The sequence below is a fragment of the Liolophura sinensis genome, chromosome 12 (assembly GCF_032854445.1).
Source record: "Liolophura sinensis isolate JHLJ2023 chromosome 12, CUHK_Ljap_v2, whole genome shotgun sequence".
NCBI classification, from domain to species: domain Eukaryota; kingdom Metazoa; phylum Mollusca; class Polyplacophora; order Chitonida; family Chitonidae; genus Liolophura; species Liolophura sinensis.
In genome coordinates, this window is record NC_088306.1 from 9,173,042 (window position 1) to 9,194,072 (window position 21,031).

Consider the following 21,031-nt stretch of genomic DNA (forward strand, 5'->3'; position numbering starts at 1 on the left):
TTTAATCTGTACAATGCTAAAGAAAAAACTATAAAAATCTGTTAAATGGAGTGGCACTATACACTTTTGGAAAAATGGTTTGAAGGGAATTACCATGAACAGTTTAGGGAAGTACAGGAAACTGTTTTACGGGAAAGCTCTATCTCCTGGAGACAGAGCTATAGCAAACTAAATCATTTATTGAATGTTGTTAAACGCCATAAAGAATTTTTTTCATATACAGTGATGGTCAGTTTTACAGGTGGAGGAAACCGGAGTGCTGGAGTAAGCCAATAACCTTTGGCTACTTACAAACAAGCTTTCCCACATGTGACGCTTCAACAAACCGCGCAAACCGTCACACAAGCTGTCTAACGGGGAAGCGCAGTGTCTGTATATGTATGTATGAGTGGGTTTTAATGTGATGCCTGGGATTCAGATAGATGTCTATCTTAATCTCAGGTCGCACTTAACAATTTTTTCAGTCTTATAACCACAGGGAGTCATCAGGTGTGTCTACATATACTGTGTCTTCTTGTGGGAGGGTCCATGCCACCAAAGTGCTGTTGCCCTTAAGTATCATTCACAAGACATCAGACATGACACCCCACCCAGTCACATTACACTGACACCAGGCCAACCAGTCATGTTTCCTTGCTCTAACTTCTTAGTGCTAAGTGCCAAGCGAGGCAGCAGCAAGTACCATTTTTAATGCCTATAAGAAATAACTATATAAAGTGGGAGAGTGGCTGGCTCATATGGATTAAGCACTGGCTCCCTGTGATTATCAGGTCTTTGAGCAATGAGGTCGCATGTTCAAATCCAGCTGTGGATTTATTTTTCTGCCCACACAATTACATAAGAAGGTGTTCTGATTGGCTGATATTTATAGACCCACAGATCATGTCACTATCTGGGCCCCGTATGTCTAGGAAATTTGTTCAACAAAAATAGAAAACATCACAGTTTCAGATTCCATACATTGGGCTTCTTAAATTTTGTTTTCTCTCCCTTCAAATTTTCTGAACGTGGCAGTGGAATTTCAGTTTTATTTAATACCCTTTTAGTGGCAATGTAGGTCCTTTGAGAGGATTGCCATAGATATATTTTGTATACATCTTGTACCCATACCCCGCCCCCCCCCCCCTCTCCCCCCAAACCACCCCCGGCCCCAAATGAAAAGCTCAAACTGTTTTAAATGAAAACTAGTGGCAAAAACTCCATGACAGAATGATCTGAATGAAAAGTGTCATGAATTCAGATTTAAATTTCAAAAACTTTTAATACATTTTAAAACTTTTATTACCACACTAATTACATATAAAAATGACGCGGTTGCAGGGACAAGGGTTTATACCGTATAAATATCATGAACTGATTTGTGGACAAACAAAAACTAGATGTGAACAGGTTTCATGGTTAGAAATGTTCTTCTAGGTATCCAAACATAACTTATGCTATACATGTGGGGAAAAAAATGATCACCAGATGTACAGAAAATATGACAGAAGAGCTAAACACTGCTGCAACTGTCAAGGAACAGCAGAACGTCTAATGTGCCTTAAAGATTCTTAAACTAGAACCCATGGTTTTTTCTGGTGTCCAGGGAAACAACTGTCTCCTACATGATTGCAACGGTTGTTGTCCTTTTATTAAAACTGCTACAAGAGATCTTCGTCATCAAAAAGATCCTCAAAGTCTGCAACAGAAAACAGTTCAAACTACAAATGAAGTAGAGCATATCAAACCAGACATGGAGTGCCATGAAATTCAGATTAAGTTGTTACATTATTTTTCCCTTACACACCATAATGCATATCTGTAATGATTACAATAAGGGAAAACAAAAGTCTGTTCATAAATTTGCAAGTGAAAATGAGAGGGAATACTTATAAATCCAGCTGTTGGCTAGGCTAGCCAGCTGGTGGCTTGACTTTAGAGGGACTGTCAGGTACCTACATGAAGGGAGAAGTTAGTACTAATCACACAATAACTGCATTATACCTTACCATTGAAAAAGTCTGCGTGCACTGATTTCTCATTGGCAGCTAAGTCCATAAGGAGGGCACTAGATCCACCCGCCTGTAAAATATAGATGGCCACAATACCATTAATAATAAAATTATTAACTCACATTTACTTACATTTACATATAATACATTTACTTGATGATGGAGATTTAAGTCATTTTAAGGAAACTACAGAGCCTAAAGCAATGCAGTCGTGACATATTTTTTAATCCTGTGAGGCCACGCTAGTGTGAAGCAGGACAATGAGCCATTGTTACATAAAACATGATTACTTATTTGATTTGTGCTTTACACCGTTCCAGTACTCAAGAATACTTCACTTATATGACGGCAGCCAGCATTATGGTGGTAGGAAACTGGGTAGAGCCATGGGGGCACCCATGACCCATCTGCAGGCTGCTGACAGATCTTCCCTCGTACGGCCGGAGAGAAAACCTGCATGAGCTGGACTTGAATTCACTGAGACCACATTAGTGTGAGGCTTCTGGGGTATAGCATTGTGCTAGCTACCAGGCCACAACCTCCTGACTCAAAACTGCTCTTGAGGGATAGATTCCAGTAAGCAATCTCATTCCTTGAAGACCCACTGGCTGCGATGAGATTGACGCTTTAGGTGACTGGGCCAGCAGAAGCCAAAACATCCCGGGGTTTTTGGCGCAAACAATACTGAGAGTGGGAGGGGGTGGGGTGGGGCTTTCTCTATTTCACATTATAACATGCTATCAAAATATCATCACTTTTAAACGGCAACGTTTTCGATCATAATACATTACCACCCCTCTGTCAATGACAGTGACAATTCACAGTTGATGAGATGATAATAAACGAAAATCTAAACTTCGACAATTCACTTCTACATCCATCCTTGTTACATCTATTTCTAAAGTTTCTGATGACTGCGGGAATATACTGATTATTATCACATACCTCTTCTATATCCATATATGGACCAGCTCCTTCGGGGAACATCTCATCGGCTACTACAGCAGTATGTTTCATTTTGGGGGTTTGTTTAGATTCCTAAAAGTAAGATATTGACATTCAAACGGGAGGTAACTCGGCGTGTAGGTTGAATGAACTTCCGGCTATCTCGTACATTTATGCATGAGGACACAAGCGTTATTATTCGTTGTGTAATTCTACTCAATGTACGAGTTGCTGGGGGGACAAATGTCACATGATGACTGTCATATGACCGTGTTTCACAAGCGCACAGGCCTTTTTCAGATTTTGCGGCGTGGGGCGTACACTTAATTAAGGTAGGGGACAGTAATTTCTTCAGTGCACCGAACAAATTATTGTGTAATTATTTAGAACAATAATGTTTCCTTTGAAAGCTTGAATAACTTCGCATGCCTAACCGGATTACATTATATTTTTAGGTGCTAGTTCTAGAAGAAGCAGACGGCGTGATCGTCAACCAGGAAATCGACATCAGGTGAAAGGCCCAAACAGAAGACTTCTGTGTATCGGATTAAAACCTACTTGAAATTAAGACCACCTCCATTATTAAGACAGGATGAAGGTTTTCATTGCTCTGGTTTTGAGTTTGATCTCAGTCGGTAAGTTTTCAGTATTGCCTGCAGTGTGATAAATACACTGTGCATAGTATTTCCGAGCCGACTTTCAGTTTTGAGCGCAAAATTCATTCCCATAGGTTTCAAATGTTTTTGCGGAGTTGGGTAACTCTCATTTCAAGCATCGCGGCCAGGAAACATAGGGTGTGAAACAGCCCCAATTAAATGTCAGATTTACAGTAAGGAACATTTTCCGCTGTTCACAAGCACATCAAAACTGTTTTAGTGTAAATCCACGTCAACAATGTGGTCTCTGTAATTAACTAACCAGTTGTCAGACTTGCCAATCTAAAAAGGCAATTGCATCTGTTCGTGAAAAATAATCATACTTTACTGAGCCTATACCCTTGCAGTTAGTGAACCTGTCTTCATCATGTTGCTTTAAAGGGACGGACCTTTAGGTCATGACCTTTGTCAGCGTAAATGCAGATGTATAGCCGAGTCCAGGAATTATCCCCCTTGAATGGCCCTTTATGGTTAGGCCAGCCCAAGAACAGGTTTTAATTTCATTTATAGGAATTCAGGCGACATCAGTTCATGCTAGGAAGTTTTAATGCGCATGTGAACAGCGATAAATGTTCTTTAATGTAAATCAGATAAATTTAGCACTGTTTCATACTGTAATTCACGTAACTGCAAATGTGTGTTCAAAGTGTTTCTCTTGGATAGTGGCACTTGCGGCCTTTAAACTGATATTGCTTGATAGTCTATAAGCGTGGCTGAAAACCACTGTTGTTTTATATAAAGTTCACTATATGGCAGTAATAACTATGCCACCATTTAATTTAGGATGAAAACTTAGGATGAAAACTTAGGATTACAGTCTGTTATTAAAATCATTTCAGAAAACAGTAGTGTTGTGTAGGTGTGGTATTCTGAGGACAAGGATGGTCTTGCAATAATAGTTTTGAAAAAAGATTCCTTAAAGTAAAATATACAGAAATAGGGCATTTCAAGCAGTCCAGATGGAACCTAAGTGGGGTTTACCGATCCTTTTAGTTTCACAGAGGGAACAGTGCTGGCTTGCTTGTGACTATGATCTTTATTTCTTTCCTCTGATTTTACATTTGGACTGGGCTCATTCGTATGTGTGACAGTCGTACGCAACCCTGAAAGGATAACAGATACAAGCATAGAACGATGACAGGCAATAAGCGACAGCTTTACTCAAACCAACCGTGTTTGGCAAAGGCAGCACCCATGTCATGGATATTTTAACAACCTTAAACAGCACACCAAATTAGTTACATGTGACGTCCACTTATCAATTATTGTACATCATGTGCTGACACCATAAATACTCATTACTTTCATTTTCAGCTATGTATACCTGTTGTAGGCTTACATTTAACCATGTGAAGCATGTCAAATTGAGTAATGCCAAACTCTGGTCAAATAATTGCACAGCTGAACGTACTCTGACAAGGTCACAGCAGAACACTTGACAGACAATCTAACAAAAGCAGTGACCTTTGCGCTTACAGACTTAAAAAATGACTGAAAAAGGGTCATGTCAAGTTAATGAATACTTTTACATACCTCGCTTACAAATAAGCAAGAGTTTAACTCATACCAGTCACGTTTGGAGAGGTGCCTTACCCTGTCACACAGAAATAAATTGTGTACCAGTTAAGCGCATGTTTATGTCTGTGGGAAAACTTCCTGTCTAAAGTAATTTGAACCATTCTCATCTTTATAATGACAATTTGGGGGCAAATGACAAGAAATCTATGACAAGAAAACAGCGGTCAGTTCGGCTTGGGCTCAAATTGTCATTGTACAGGAAATGGTACCATTTTTTGGAATGGACTGAAAAAGAATGTATTCTGCGCTGTTTTGGTGGTGTGACTCAAAAGAACATGCCCTCTAAGCAGGGGGTTAAAAGAGAGTGTTCACACATCCCTTGTTGGAGCCGTTTTGTTGTAGCAGGGTGTCCAAATTTCATTTTGTCTCATCTCTTCCATGTAGAAAGCGCTGAAAATAGGGTGTTAAAATAGCACCAGTTTTCTATATCACCTGTCCAGTTGGACAGGTGAATGCGTAGCTGGCTAACCCTATACCTCTAAGGCAAGCACTTTCTGTGGCAAGTTTCTTCAATCTGGTCGGAGAAGTAAAACTAAAATTAATTAATCTTAATTGTCACATATACATACATATTATCTCTGGTTAGCTTGAAATACATGTACTTCCTCTTTGTGAAACTTTTAATCTGTTCTTACATCTATATCCACACAGTAGTTCTTGCATTTGTGTTATTTATACTATTATGTTGCGACCTTGTAGACCCCCTCTGTTTTGGCACTAAATGGTATTGCTGAGTTTCTGTTCAGATTCTGGGTTCAGAATCACATGATGTTACATGTGCAGAGAAAGGATCACTGCATGCTTCAGCATAAAATAGTTAACTTTTGGAAGGACATGAGTTTTCTGCTGCTAATGTAGAAGCATATGGTTTAATATTTATGCTGTGTTGAATAAATGTCTCGTATCATAACCTGTGGAAGGTCTCTCTTTCCTGCAGTGTTTAGCATAGATTCAACCAGAATTTGAAATCAGCCCTTCTCATTCCCAATTTTCTGCTGTCTTCCTATGTAATGTAAATTTGGTCAAAATAGGACGTCTGAAAGACACTTAAGACACACCCTTGGCTAAACGTATGGTAGTTAGTTATAACAGCATTCTGTCTCAAATTTCAGAATTTTACCAGTGTTGTATTTTGTGATGAATGGTTTCACCTACATTTCATGTACGTGCAAATTGTATAATACAAACTGAGACTATTGAATAAGCATTTTTCCTATATCTGAACTTTGTTCAGTATACTTGAGGCTGTGCATGAGGATCATGTGGCAAAGTTTATGAAATATCAGTGTTTTGTTAAGGGAGACAACTCCTACAGTGACCATAACTGTAAAATGATACACAACTTTTTTTTTTTTATCATAAAAAAATCACAAGTTCAAAGAAATGGTGGGAAATTCATGTTCAAGGGCAGTGACGTAGATTTATGGCTTTTTCCAGACTGGACAGTAATAAAAGGTCATGAATCTGAAAATGAAAACTCAGTACCGGTACACCAATTTCTTAATTGTAATGTAAAACATCTCAAATTTTATTTATCTACGTTTTTATATTACAGGTAAACAGGCATTCATCTTTGTACAAACATACCTTAAACTCTATCATGCTTGTAAGTGGATATTTTTTGCCAGGGGAGAACCTGTGTATTGTTGTGAATTTCTTCCCAACATAATGCTGGCTGCTGTGGTATAAGTGAAATATTCTTGAGTATGGCGTAAAACACCAAGCAAATAAATACATTAAAAGGGGAGAGTTTCTTGTTGAAGCCTACATGCACGTGATGATGCAAGCTGGTTGCAGTTCTGTGACTTCATTCTCTTAGGTATCAGATCTGATGTTTTAAAGATTTACTGCTTTACCCTCCAAGCCCAGACTCTACAGGCACAAATAAGATTTTATAATGGGGATATACGAGGGTCATAACACATGGGTCAGGTGTGTGACAGCCTGTGGCTGACATACATGTCAGACTGATCACATATACTGGTACATCTAGTCACAGCATAGTGAGTCGTTCAAATATACATGTACACAGTATACATATAAGTACAGTATTTTACCTACGTGTACTTTTGTTTTTCTTCTTGGTCCTGACCTTATAGGACCTTCTTAACTTCTTTGTTAAGCTTCATTAGTTTATTATTGCAAAAATAATTTTGGCATCAAAAGTGTCATTTTAAGGTTGATATTCTGTAACTTTTTTATTCTTGTAACTTTCTTCAGGAGATTGGTGGGATAATGACAAATGATAATACAGTCAAACTTGTTGTATGCGGCCAGTGAAGGGACACGTAAAAAGCGGCCGCATGTGACAGTTGACCACATAAGACAGGTTGTGAAGACCAAGCCAAATCACAACTGAATTAAGTTTCAGGAAATCATTTTAACTTCTGTAACTTACTGTAACATGCTTGGTGTGCATGGTACTAATGCTGAAAAGTCCACAAAATATCAAAGTTGACACAATTTTCACTGATGCTTTTGTGCCAGTCTTCAACAACATTTGTACGTGTACATTTATCCTTCACCAGTTTCAGGTAACCAAATTGAGTCAAATATTCTTTAAAACAAAAAAAAAAAAAAAAGGAAAGCCAAGAAATTTGACATAGAAAGAATCTCTGAGGTGATCATAAATGTACATACATATGAGATATGAGATACTCTTTGTAACAGATATCATGCAAAGATGAAGTGCTTAAAAATAAAGTGTCCTGTTATAGCAATACCTGCTTTTGTGTAGGAATTTAGGAATTCAGTGCATTTTAAATAGAATATATGGACAAAAATATATTTATTAAAATGTTCACTTTTTTAATATTAAAGAATCCTGAGATTTCATACATAATAATCAGCTGCCAGTTTGTCTACATTTGGCTACTCATCACCACATGAAGTGACCTCAATACGACCTGATTCAGAAACAGACACAAACTTGCACGTGATACATTGCGATATGACACGTACCTTTTCTTATCAGATAAGACATTCTTTCAAAATTATAGCTGTAAAATGTGCTGTATTCATCAAACTAACATGAAGTGTACATATGTTCTTCTCAGCCATTGGGGAAACTTTCACGTGAATTCATACAGAGATAAACAGTGTACATGTACATGATTCTTCCCATCCAATGGGGCAACTTTCACACAATTTCATACAGAGATAAACATTGTACATCACAGTTTTTCTCAGTTTATTTGTTGGTTTTAATACAGTTTGATTAGTTTGGATGCCCAACAGTTGTCCAGAACTAAAATGGCCCTTCTAGACATAGCCCTGATGGAATATCAACTGACATGATGTGTCTTCTTATCAGTGCATATTTATACAGAGATATATCTGAAGTGTACTGTCTCTGCTCGAGAAAGGTCAACTTTCACGAAAAAGCAAAACAGCTGGTTGTCTGTGTTAAATATTATATCTACATGTACGTAGACTGTTAGAACTTCACATTCAGTTGACGTCATTTACTTAGCAAGAAAAAAAAATCTGGTACAACAGACTTAGTGTTTGCAGTATCAAGTACATGTATTGATGGCCATAATTGAGGAAGTTTGTCTGATGGTGTTGGAGATATTGCTACATGTTAGATTTGCACACGTTGATTCTCAGTGTTAATCCGCTTAATGAGTCCTTAATCAGAGTCCTTTAAGCTGTGAACGGAGCCTTAATCCGGTTCACCCAGCAGGGAAGGCAGTATGTGCGGTATGGGATTTTATAGGGTACACATACAGTGCTGTACCCACATACAATGCTGCACTCACATACAGTGCTGTACCCTAGCTCTTATGCTGTAACAGTGCCATGAGGCGAGTGAATCACAGAAAAAAATGAAGATGAGAACCACAGAGATAGCATGTGAGCGTTTGTGTACAGCCGTAGCGGGTGTGGGCGAATGTTTTGAGGTGGGCGGGTGGTGTTTGTTGGGGGAGGGGGGATGATGTTTGACTAGCTGTGATGATAACGTATATGTACGTATTAAGGTTGTATATTCAGGCCTTTGCATGTGCATCAACTTGTTAAACTAGGTCATCATGTGATAGCAAATTCACATGTTAACTAGTCATGGATCACATGCATCTTCTAATTGTGCTCTTCCTTATTGTTAGTTTGTCCCCTCTTTTATAATAGCAGTTCACCACATCTGCAATAAGCTTTAATCACAAAGAGCTTGTTTACCTGTAGCCATAGGCTATACACCTACATGAGCATGTGTGAGCGTTTTTCACCAATAGACATCTCATGCAGGTCTAATACAGTGACACTGACATATCAGAAGCAGAGAATATAAATTTAAATGATTTTTTTTCCATTTTTATGCGGGGGTAGGGGAAGCAAAGGAGATTTAGAAAAGGATAATTTAGATATTTAGACGGTATTTAAAATATGATTTAAATAAATTTCTGAAAATGTTTTTCTGTCCAAAATAGTAGCACTGTTAATAAGTAATGTATTTCTTTTTAAATATTCGATATTACTTCAGAAGCAAATACCCTGTGATATAATCTTTATGATAACTGTACATATTATACGGTTGTCGGATGTAGATATGTGTACATTTATACACGTAGTGGGTCTCTCACGGGCTCTACTTGGTTTCCTCCCACCATAATGCTGGCGGCACCTGCAGATGGTTGCAGGTTTCTTCCGAGCTTTCCCTGGTTTCCACCCACCATAATGCTGGCCGCTGTCGCGTAAGTGAAGTATTCTTGAGTACGGCGTAAAACACCAATCAAATAAATAAATAGATACATACATTTTCCTAATTGGACAACCTGTTTCATAAGTAAAAGTTAAAACCTTTTACTGGTGTACATACTTTAGCAGTGTGTCTCATTTTCAGAGACAGGAAAGAACAGAAAACTTGTTGCATATACATGTAATACTTGTGCCTTTATTTCTGACATGTTCATGTTGTGCCTGAACAAAAGAACTACTTGGCTATAATTTAAGTATGAGATGATTTGGCTTCAAGCTAACCTGTTGAACACCTGCCCTGCTGTAAGGCTGACACATGCTTTCTGTATGTACATTTGTATACATGTAGGTCACTATATACAAATTAATTTCTGGGTTTAACTCAGAAGTCAGTAAGCATTCAGGACTACACATGACGTACATTCTTGTTAAGATTTCCTTCAACCTTCCTTTGGCCCTTGGCCCATACTGCGGTGTGTTCAAACCCTGCTCTTACTGGCTTGACAGCGGCTTTTAGTCGAAAGCTTTGTGAGGTACCTGGTAAAAGATGATGGTTTACTCCGGGCACTCTATAAAACCAACCGCATTGATGTACCGTAATTCCTCAACTTTTTCGCATATGAAAGAGCGACTTTCGATGCAATTTATGCATGTTTTTAATTTGCTTTTAGAGACAAAGCTAAATTGGTAGGGTTGGCCAATGTTAGGTCTTCAAAAAAGTATAATTTTAACAGTCTACACAGAACAATGCCCTTAGAATAAACACCTTGCAAACATGCGAAAAGGTTGAAAAATAACTGTAGATGAAAAATCCACTCAAATGGATGAACAAAAGTAGTTTAGACTCCTGTATGTAGCTTCCAAAGTTTTTCTGTCATTAAAAGGCTTCCTTTATTCTGGATGGGTCTGTCATTGTTAACATTTAAATTTAAAATGCCTTTTAACAACTAACTTTTGGCTCTGTTGGAGCAGCAAAAATTTTTGAAGACTCCCATTCTATTTAATGAAAATAGCATGTCTTAGGGAGGGGTGGGGTGGGCAGTAATGGGTACATCTGTATCATGGAGTATGGTATGTCCTTGCATGTCTTGAAAATGTGGTTACCATGTGTATAGCTTCATGGTATCTAGAGTTAGAAATGGTGTCCTTTGATAATTAAAAAGTCCATAGTGAACTATCAATTGTTAATGTAAAGTCACAGATATCTACATGTACACATTTATGTATAGGCTGATTTATTCCCTTGCCACAGTGTAGTTCATCTAGATTTTGAACTTTGTAGCCACTCCCTCCCTGTAATCTACAATGATGTACAGTGTATATAAGGTGCTGTAGTACACATGTATATATGAGACTTGTGTGACGTATTTCACCTAATGGTTGGCTTTTTTCAGGCGACCCGTACATTTTGCTTGATATTTTTCTCATGGATTCATCCCCCATCTCTATGGAGGTTTTCTTAAAGTGTGATTATTTTCTTATTGGAAGAACTTACATTTCAGTCTTGGCATCAAAAGTATCATCTAAGAACCTTTATGCGCACCTGAAAGTGCATTTCTATGGGTCAGACTTTAGGTGTAATACAGCGTCTAAAGTGTGATACTGATAAAGAGTTAGAAGTGTCAAATCATAGTCATAAGAATTCACTTATGATCTGGTGAAAAGTAAAGGTCTAACCTGAAGTGAAAGGCATACATATGAATATATGTCTGTCTCTGTTTTAAATTTGGCTATTCATCAACAAAATTAAAAGTTAAAATTTAAGCTCAACATAGAATGCTGACAGTTATATGTGTAAACACCACTGAATTAGTGAATCTTTGACCTTTTCCACCACTAAAGCACTTTTTACAGTCGAATTTGTGCAAACAGTTGTCATGAAAATGACTCTAAAATGATTTGTTTGTGTCATTAAGGATGCAAGCTTCATAAAACTGTGCAGATTATTTCTCAAGACCCCTTAGTTCTCTCCGAGTGTTTCAGAATATTGATTGCCGAGGCGGTTGAAAAGGTGGAAGAATTAGGTTGTGTTGTGCATGATCCTGTATATTTATCTACATACCTTAATTCCTCAACCAGTCTGTCGGCAACCTGCGGATGGTCATGGGTTTCCCCTCGGATCTGCCTGGTTTCCACCCACTATCATGCTGGCCGCCATCGTATAAGTGAAATATTCTTGAGTACGGCATAAAACACCTATCAAATAAATCAAATAAATAATTGCTCAACCTTTCTGTGTTTGAAATAGCAACTTTCACAGCCATTTATGTACATTTTTAATTTGACTTTGGAGATAAAACTACATTGGTTGGGTTGGCCAGTATCAGGGCTTCACAAAAAGTATAATTTTATCAGCCAACACAGACAGATGCCTTCTGTATATGCTTAAATTAACTCCTTGAAAACATACGAAAAGGTTGAAGAATTACAGTACTTGACAAAAGACAATCAGATAAATTGTGTGCATGCCCTGTGTCCTTGTGGTAAGATATATGGAAGGTTCTGACAGTCCAGTTTGTACCTCTGAGATAGTGTTTCATTGTACAATGTGTATGTTTTCATTGCTGATTTATACACCATTGTTCCTAGCACGCTGGCATTGTGGGGGGGACATGTGTATATCATAACTAGCATGTTTACAATACACCAGGATGTAGTCATGGTTTAACCTCAATACTGACAATATGTGTTGTATTTGCATGTTGGGTCATGTATTGAGCCTACATGTGTAATGTAGCGTTGAGCAATGGTCTGCCTTTGTCCAGGTCCATGTATTAGGCACTAGGCCCAGTCTAAAAACATGTTCGTTGGACAAACATGACATGAGAGACCCACCAGAAAGGCCCCTACGCTGTAAATATTTATTCGACTTTTGGTCAAGATTTTTTTAAAAATGCATCTCATTGTCAGTTTCTTTAAAATCCCCAACTAGAAGAAGGAAAAAAAAAAAAAAAACCTTTTCTTACCAATTTACCCTAATTCTTCAACCTTTTCGCATATAAAAGAGCAACTTTCAGTGCAATTTAAACACATTTTTGATTTGATTTTGAGACAAAACTACATTGGTTACATTGGCTAGATTCAGGGGTTCACAAGAAGTACAATTCTGTCAGTTGACAAAGAGTAATGCCTATCAGATATGTTTGAATAAACACCTTGAAAACATGCGAAAAAATTGGAGATTTGCAGCACCCTGTTTTTCGTCTGATAGGGTAGCCTTTCACTAAACAAAAAAATTTTTGAATGAAGACCTTACTACATTTGAGTAAATAGACAAGTTACTTGTTTGTAACTGTCTGACGTGTCCCATGATTTTTTGTTTCCCATGGTTGAGCACTATTCTACGCTTACTGATGAGTAAGCTAAATTTTCTTTGACATTCTAAGCTGGTACAGAGCTAAATTCCTTTCCACAGATGTACCGTTCAAAGAAACATCCAATGCTGAAAGTTATTTACCTCTGAATCAAAGCTATGCCCTATTTCTTCTAAAATATGGGACTCCTGGTCTGCTCATTTTAGCCAATATACAGAGTGTACCAGAAGTCTCGCACCATCCATGTTGAGGTTGAATGCTTGAGCTACAGAGCGTTATGTTGCCCCATCTCTTCCAAACTTAAAAACCAAATCAACTCTTTCTTGTACTGTTAGTTTATTAGCCATCATCAACTCTGAAAGAGAAAAAAAAAATTAAAATCAGTATTAAATCACGACTTCTGGGACACCCTGTATATGTAATTTTAGCAGGAATATTGAGTTTATTTTTTCTCACATGGTTAGGCCATCTAATGAACAACATATTCATACCTTTACTTTTCTAAAACGCTGGTAAAGAAATGTAATATTCTACTTTCAACACTAATAATATCTGTCCTAAATTTTAGAAGAATTAGGGTCGTTCTAAAGGCAAACTGGCCTTGACTGAAAATAGCTATACAGCTGCGATGGCAGACTACTTCTGACCTATTAAAGATAGATCTAAAAGCCTTCAAAGCTAAAACTACTTTTGACCTGGGACACAAGAACATTCATGGCCTCTAAAGGCCAAACTATTTATTACTAAAGGTAGGTTAACATAATACATGTTCCATGCAAGGCCAGTACTACATCTCACTGTACAGAAATAAATAGGAAGCACTGCTGTGTCAATGTACTTGTGACATACATGTATTTTGAAACCAGAAATTTTTGACCGTGAAGAAAAGTTTGTTCCCTTTGTAACTGTCACAGGAGGTTAATTGGCCAGGTATAACCTGCTTCCAATGTATGCAGGGGGATCGAGTCTTGAACTCACAGCGACTGCATTGGTGAGATGCTCCTGGGTCATTCTGCCGCACTGGCACGCTAACCATCCCCAGTCATCTTTATAGCATCAATGGAAAAGAACATTTTGATTGTTGCTTTACAATCATTTTTAAATAACCCAGAATCTGCATGTATGTAGTATGTGGACAGCTATGTCTTTCTTCTTTTTTTTTTCTGTTCTTCTGTTCATAAACCATTCATTACCCAAATTTGTCTGTTCCCAGGAACCAGTTGAGCAAAAGTGCACTAGCCAATACCAGTATTAAATCACATATTATGTATTTAAAATTTTATCAAAACCTAGCAGCCTGTGCAGTTTAATGCAAAGCCCAAATCTGAAAGCAGCAGGTTTAGTTCATGATTAAAAAATATTTTAGACATATGGGTACACGCTGTAGTTAAACTGACTGATAACGAGAAGACAGGGATAGCTTCATCATTAGACATTAATGATTGCAGTTTTAAAGGGCACAGCTAGGAGATTACATATCTTCAAATTCTACGCAATCAAGGTAACCATCGCACTCAACTTTAAAAATCTTTTTTTCTGTGAAGGTTTTTTTTTTTTTTGGTGCATCAATTGCTGGTTTCCACTGTTTATTATATGGCTGACGAACTTGTATGTCTACTTGTGACATCACAAAGTGCTTGGCCACAGAAATTACCAAGAGGGGACAGGTTTTGGGGTAAACCCTGAAGTTGACCAAAAAAAAAAAAAAAAACAATTAAATTTGGAGAAAAGTTTTAATCTACTCACACTAAAAACTATATACCAAACTTTTGGTTTTTGATGACGTAATTTTCTGGACAAGGACTTCAAAACAGCTTTGAACCCAGTTTGAAGTATGAATTGGAAGTCCAGTAACTTAATCTAGCAATATCTGTGTCCATATCTTTTCAAGACTTACCATGAAAAGCTTTGATCTATTTTATTTGATTGGTGTTTTACGCCATACTCAAGAATATTTCACTAATGAAGACAGCGACCAGCATTATTGTTGGAGGAAAGCTGGTTAAGCCCGGGGGAACCCCACGATCATCCGCAGGTTGCTGTCAGAGCTTTCCGCGCATGGCGGGAGAGGAAGTTGCTTGATCTAAGCTAATGATATGCATTTATATATAAATATCTTTGAATATGTTCACTGCATGGTTGTAACTATTTTTTTCTTAATTAAATTAAGATTAGAGCAATATTTGCATGAATGTAATACTGTATTTGTTTCATGTTGTTGCAGCACTTGCCCAGGAGACTTTCTTATTTCCCAACAATGGGACAGCTTGTGTCAAGGCCACATTTGATGCTGATTTTGAACTGAGCTTCACTGATGGCAATGAAACGGTAACAATCACCTGAAATGTGTCCCTTAATTTTCAGGCTAGTTTCTCATGACATTTTGGGATTTTCCACATAAGACCGTTTGCTGCAGGCACTGAATGTCTACATGTGTAGGTCAAATCAAAATACAAATTTGTGTGCTCCACAGAGAGCAAATTGCAGGTGTGGAAATCACACTCCTGGTCTTTTGCTAGGGGTGTCATGATCTCACATCTTCTCCAAAAGAAAAAACATAGGCCTGAATTTGGAGCACCCAGATGTAGAAAATTGCTGCACTCACAGGTGCATTGGCTAAATTAGAGTGCATTTGTTCGCCCATGCACCTTTAAATTAATTTAAAACCTTGTTTGTTTGCAATTTATGGGGAAGCAGCATATTTTTTAATCCCGTGAGGTGGTGCCAGTGTGAAGCAGGACCTGGAGCCATTGTTACGTCAAGAAGGGATTGTAGCGTAACGTCTATGTCATTACAGTGTATCAGTTTCTTTTGTAAAATGGTACTGTCTTTCATGTGACGTCATCACGATGAGCAGGGAAAGGAACATTTGATGTTAATAAAATGCTGTCAAGGTCCTGCTGTTGGGTGTTTGGCAGGTCCCCCATTGTGTTCTGTGATGGTGCCTTCCTAGAACACATGTGGGCCCTTTTCTCATAAGGTCATGGGTTCAAATCAAAACCTGCTGCTGCTATGGCTTGTTCATAGCGTTTCATCAAAAGATATGCAGGGTTGCTGGGGTGGGGCCACCCTTTCAATCTGCATACTACTTTTCGGGACTGTTTTTGAAAAAAGTTCACCGTATTGAATTGTAACTCGGCACACGGCTTCACTATAACAAGCTAAGATTGAGTTTGTAAGTGTTGCGTTGTTTCATCCATTTTTTACAAAATTATGACCATTTTTGTTCTCTTGTAAACTTTGACACACATGTAGCTATTTGTTTTGAAAGCTTATACTCATATGGGCACATATTACAAACATGTCCGTTCCAGAATGTTTTTTTCGAGTTAAACTTGTTGTACTGTTGTTTTTTCACAGTATTTTGCAAATTTCTCGCTCCCTGCCGAGTCAGACATCAGTGTGGATGGTAGCTGTGCAGTCAAGGAAAAAATTGCCGGGCTGGACTTGAACATGACCTCTAACAGCAGTGTTCTATCCTTCACCTTTACCAACAAGGACGGCAAGGTCAGCGCCGACCTTCAGTTTGTGCTCAACAACCCAAGTGAAATCTTTAAAAACCTGAATTACTCAGGTAAGTACTGTATTTGCCGAAGATATTTGCCAAACAAAACTCTAGTTTAGTTTTTTTTTTTTTTTTTTGAAAATGGAATGAAAATATAGTTCATGCTGGCTTCCACTCTGGCCATAAGGAATGAAGTCCTGCCAACAGCCTGCAGATGGTCATGTTTCCCCCAGGCTCTTCCTGGTTTCCTCCCACCATAATGCTGGCCAGCGTCGTATAAGCAAAATATTTTTAAGTACGGCATAAATCCCCATTCCAATAAATAAATAAGTAAATCCTGCTCTCCACGCAGACCTCAAAACACCTTTCTAACATCAATAGAACTATCAGGGCCAAATTTTAAGTCCTACATTTTGTTCAATAGTGAAAAGCACATTAAATCTGCTAAAAGCTGCTTGTGGTCACAAATACTTATTTGTTAATTTGTTTATTATTAAACATATCAGAAATGTCTTTGAGCAGTGAATAACGTGCAGGCAGTTCTGTGCCTCACAAATAGGAAACTCTGTTAGTGACTTGCCAAAAGGCTGATCGTGTTAGTGACAAATTCTTAATTATAGCCTTGATAATTAATAAATGATATTCCTCCCAGAAGATACATGGATTTCATGACATTAGACATCCATTGGATGATACTTTGTAGTATGCTCCTTCCTCAGCCTTTTTCACGTATGAAAGAGCATCTTTCAGTGCAATTTATGCGCAATTATAATTTGTTTTTGTTGACAAAACTACATTGGTTGGATTGGCCAATTTCAGGGCATCATAAAAAGTATAATTTTATAAGTCTACAAGTACACACAATAATGCCTTCCGAATATAGTTGAAACAACACATTACCAACATGCGAAAAGGTTGAAGAATTACAGTATGTTGATCAGTTTAGAGTTAAAATTTTATTTAATATTAATTTATTTGCAGAAGGATGTTTAACTGCTATTATATTTTCTTAAAGTTCAAAGTTGAGAGTCTTTTTGTTGTCAAGAATTGTTTTGTTACGATATCTGGCAAAGGGCTGTGACTTTTGAAGCAGGTTATCTCCCTTCATCCCCTTGATCACTGAAACATGTTCAAAACAATGTGAACGTTCAAGTATAGTAACTGAGTGTTCCAGGTAATTCGCTGATCATATCTGCCGTGTTTGTGCTTCACAGCTGCTGTCGGTTTGATTGGACGTGATGTGGAATTCTCAGACATGGGCGGAGTGAACCAGAGTTATTTGTGCAACGCTGTGGAAAACGTCACCTTGTCCAGCAGCAACGTAACTGGTGTTGATGCCACTGTCAGCATTCTCTTCAGCAAGCTACAGATCCAGGCCTTCAACTTCAAGGGTAACTTCAGCGACCCTGATGAATGTACTGCTGACCAGTCCACGACAGTGTCCACCACTCTCCCAACAACGACTCTCCCCACGCCCACGGGCACAGGTCATTACAACCTGACCGTTGGCAATGACACCTGTGCAGTTCTGGTGGCCAACATCACCGTCATGGTCGACTACACAGACATGGAAGGGAAAAAAGTGAGTAGATGCCTGGGTTGCCATGGTGATGAAAATCTCTGATTATTCATGGATAAATGCCCTAGCCATTGCTAAATGTCCTAATCATGAATAAGTGTCGTACTGGTGGATAAATGTCCTAGTCATTGGTAAATGTCCTAGTCATGAATAAATGTCGTACTGGTGGATAAATGTCCTAGTCATTGGTAAATGTCCTTGTCATGAATAAATGTCCTAGTCATTGGTAAATGTCCTAGTCATGAATAAATGTCGTACTGGTGGATAAATATCCTAGTCATTGGTAAATGTCCTTGTCATGAATAAATGTCCTAGTCATTAGTAATTGTCCTAGTCATGAATAAATGCCCTTGTTGTGGATAAATGTCCTAGTCATAGATAAATGTTCTAATTGTGGAGGTAAATGTGCCAGTCATGAATCATTCAGAAATTTGGAAGAAAGGCATGAAAAAATCATGAATTTTGTATATGTGCAGATGTTAGGATAAACTGTCATAAGGTTTGATTCCTTGCATTTAATCATTCATTGGTCATCTTGGTTGATTTGCCTTTCATCATATATAAGGGTTTATATCCTCTGTTTGTGACCTGGTGGCTAGTGAGGTCAATTTTACTGCAAGGGTTGTCTGGGTGAGGTTGAGGTGCATGTGTGACAAAGAGACTTGTACATGTTTTTCTTCATCATTGGGGGCCCTCAGTGGCCGAGGGTGTTAGAACGCCAGTGCAGCGCGATGACCCAGGAGCCTCTCACCAACGTGGTCCATAATGCTGGCTGCCGTCATATATGTGAAATATTCTTGAGCATATCATAAAACCCCAATCAAATAAATAAGTATTTGTTATTTATGTATATACATGTTAGTAAAAAGCCAGGATTTCATTTTCTGATATCACTATTGTTATTGCATTTTGATCTTTAATACTCACCATGACGTCATGAAAGAAGCAGTTTGTTTTGCGATGTTCCAATCTGAGCTCAGCAAGATTTAATTTCTTTATAGACATTTTATAGTTAACTTTTATAATCCCTACATCATATATAGGGGAGGCCTCCGTGGCTCAGTTGGTTAGCGCGCTAGCACAGCGTAATGACCCAGGAGTCTCTCACCAATGCGGTCGCTGTGAGTTCAAGTCCAGCTCCTGCTGGCTTCCTCTCCGGCCGTATGTGGGAAGGTCTGTCAGCAACCTGCGGATGGTTGTGGGTTTCCCCTGGGCTATGCCCGGTTTCCACCTACCATAATGCTGACCACCATCGTATAAGTAAAATATTCTTGAGTACAGCGTAAAACACCAATCAAATAAATAAATCATATAAAGGGTCAGGCGTGATATCAACCTACAGCTAAAAATGTTGCTTAACTTGTTAACACACACAAGCTCAGCTCTGAGAGGTTAGAACAGGACTGGTTGGCCCGGTGGCAGTATAATGTGACTGGCTTGGCAGCACTTTGGCAGCATGGACCTGCCCTGCCACAGGACGACACACAAGACCCTATAACACTGATATACATTGTTTCATTTTAGCCTTGATGTGACGTTTCCAGCAGATGCCAATGTTACAAGGTCTTGTTTTATTGTTCTAACTTTGATCTGTTACAGTTGTGATGTGATGTTTCTAGCTGATGCCAGTGTTACAGGGTGGTGTTCTGTTGGTTTAACTCTGATCTGTTACAGGCTGTGTTACAGTGTTACACGGTCTTGTTCTATGTTCTAACTATGATCTGTTACAGGCTAGTTGTGATGTGATTTTTCCAGCTGATGCCAGTGTTACAGGGTGGTGTTTTGTTGGTTTAACTCTGATCTGTTACAGGCTGTGTTACAGTGTTACACGGTCTTGTTCTATGTTCTAACTATGATCTTTTACAGGTTAGTCGTGAAGTGATGGTTCCAGCTGATGCCAATGTAACAGGATCTTGTGGTGGAGATACAATTGACATGACCTTGAACATGGCTGAGCAGGACGACTCTGAGGTCAATGGCACACTCACTTTCACTTTCGAGAACGACAAGGGTTACACTCTGCTTACAGAATGTGGATTTTCATTCAGTTTTAATGACAGTGAGTTTTGTTTATTGTTTTATTTGAAAACTCAAATAAAGGAATGTAAGGAAAACAACTCTGAAAATGAAGTAGACATTAGTGCAAAGGCTGTTGTGGTTTTTTTCTTTAATTTGAATGTTAAATTTAGTCGTATGCTTTCAGTGTGTGGTGGAGGTCTCCATGGTCTGCGGGGTTAACAAGCCAGCGCGGCACTATGATCCAGGAGCCTCTCACCAATGCAATCGCTGTGAGTTCAAGTCCAGCTCATGCTGGCTTCCTCTCCAGCTGTAAGTGGGACAGGGTTCGCACAGGTCCTTGAAAACATTGAAAGTGCTTGAATTTTATTTTGGTAATTCAAGGACAGGAAAGTGCTTGGATTTGACCATTTTTATGTGGAGGTCCATGAAAGTGTTTGATTTTGTTTGTGTCTCATGAAGAAAGTTATTTGGTGGTAAAAATCTGTGAATCAACTAACAACGAGCATGCACCTAAAGTGGCCGCCCGTGGTATGTACACAGTCATAGTTTTGCACCACTACAGACAAACACATGTGTTGTGTGGAAATAAGCTGCGCTTTTTATTCTGACAGACAGTGGAAAATTTATAAGAATCAATGATGGGTTATCTGATTATCAGTGATGTCTGCACCGACTGAAGGTTATGGCACCAACACAATGCTGCATACCGGTCGAATGCCACGGCATGGCTGTACCACACTTACAAAATG

The 21,031-nt window shown here is 38.5% G+C and overlaps 1 protein-coding gene across 1 annotated transcript; it reads left to right on the top strand.

Moving 5' to 3' along the window:
- Nucleotides 1–3,202: 3,202 nt before the first annotated feature.
- Nucleotides 3,203–20,578, top strand: LOC135479582 (lysosome-associated membrane glycoprotein 1-like). The gene is made up of 6 exons (XM_064759471.1): nucleotides 3,203–3,268; nucleotides 3,392–3,571; nucleotides 15,404–15,507; nucleotides 16,540–16,753; nucleotides 17,899–18,266; nucleotides 20,130–20,578. Exons 2-6 carry the CDS (start codon nucleotides 3,529–3,531, stop codon nucleotides 20,499–20,501), a joined length of 1,101 nt encoding a protein of 366 aa, XP_064615541.1. The 5' UTR covers nucleotides 3,203–3,268; nucleotides 3,392–3,528; the 3' UTR covers nucleotides 20,502–20,578.
- Nucleotides 20,579–21,031: the final 453 nt, after the last annotated feature.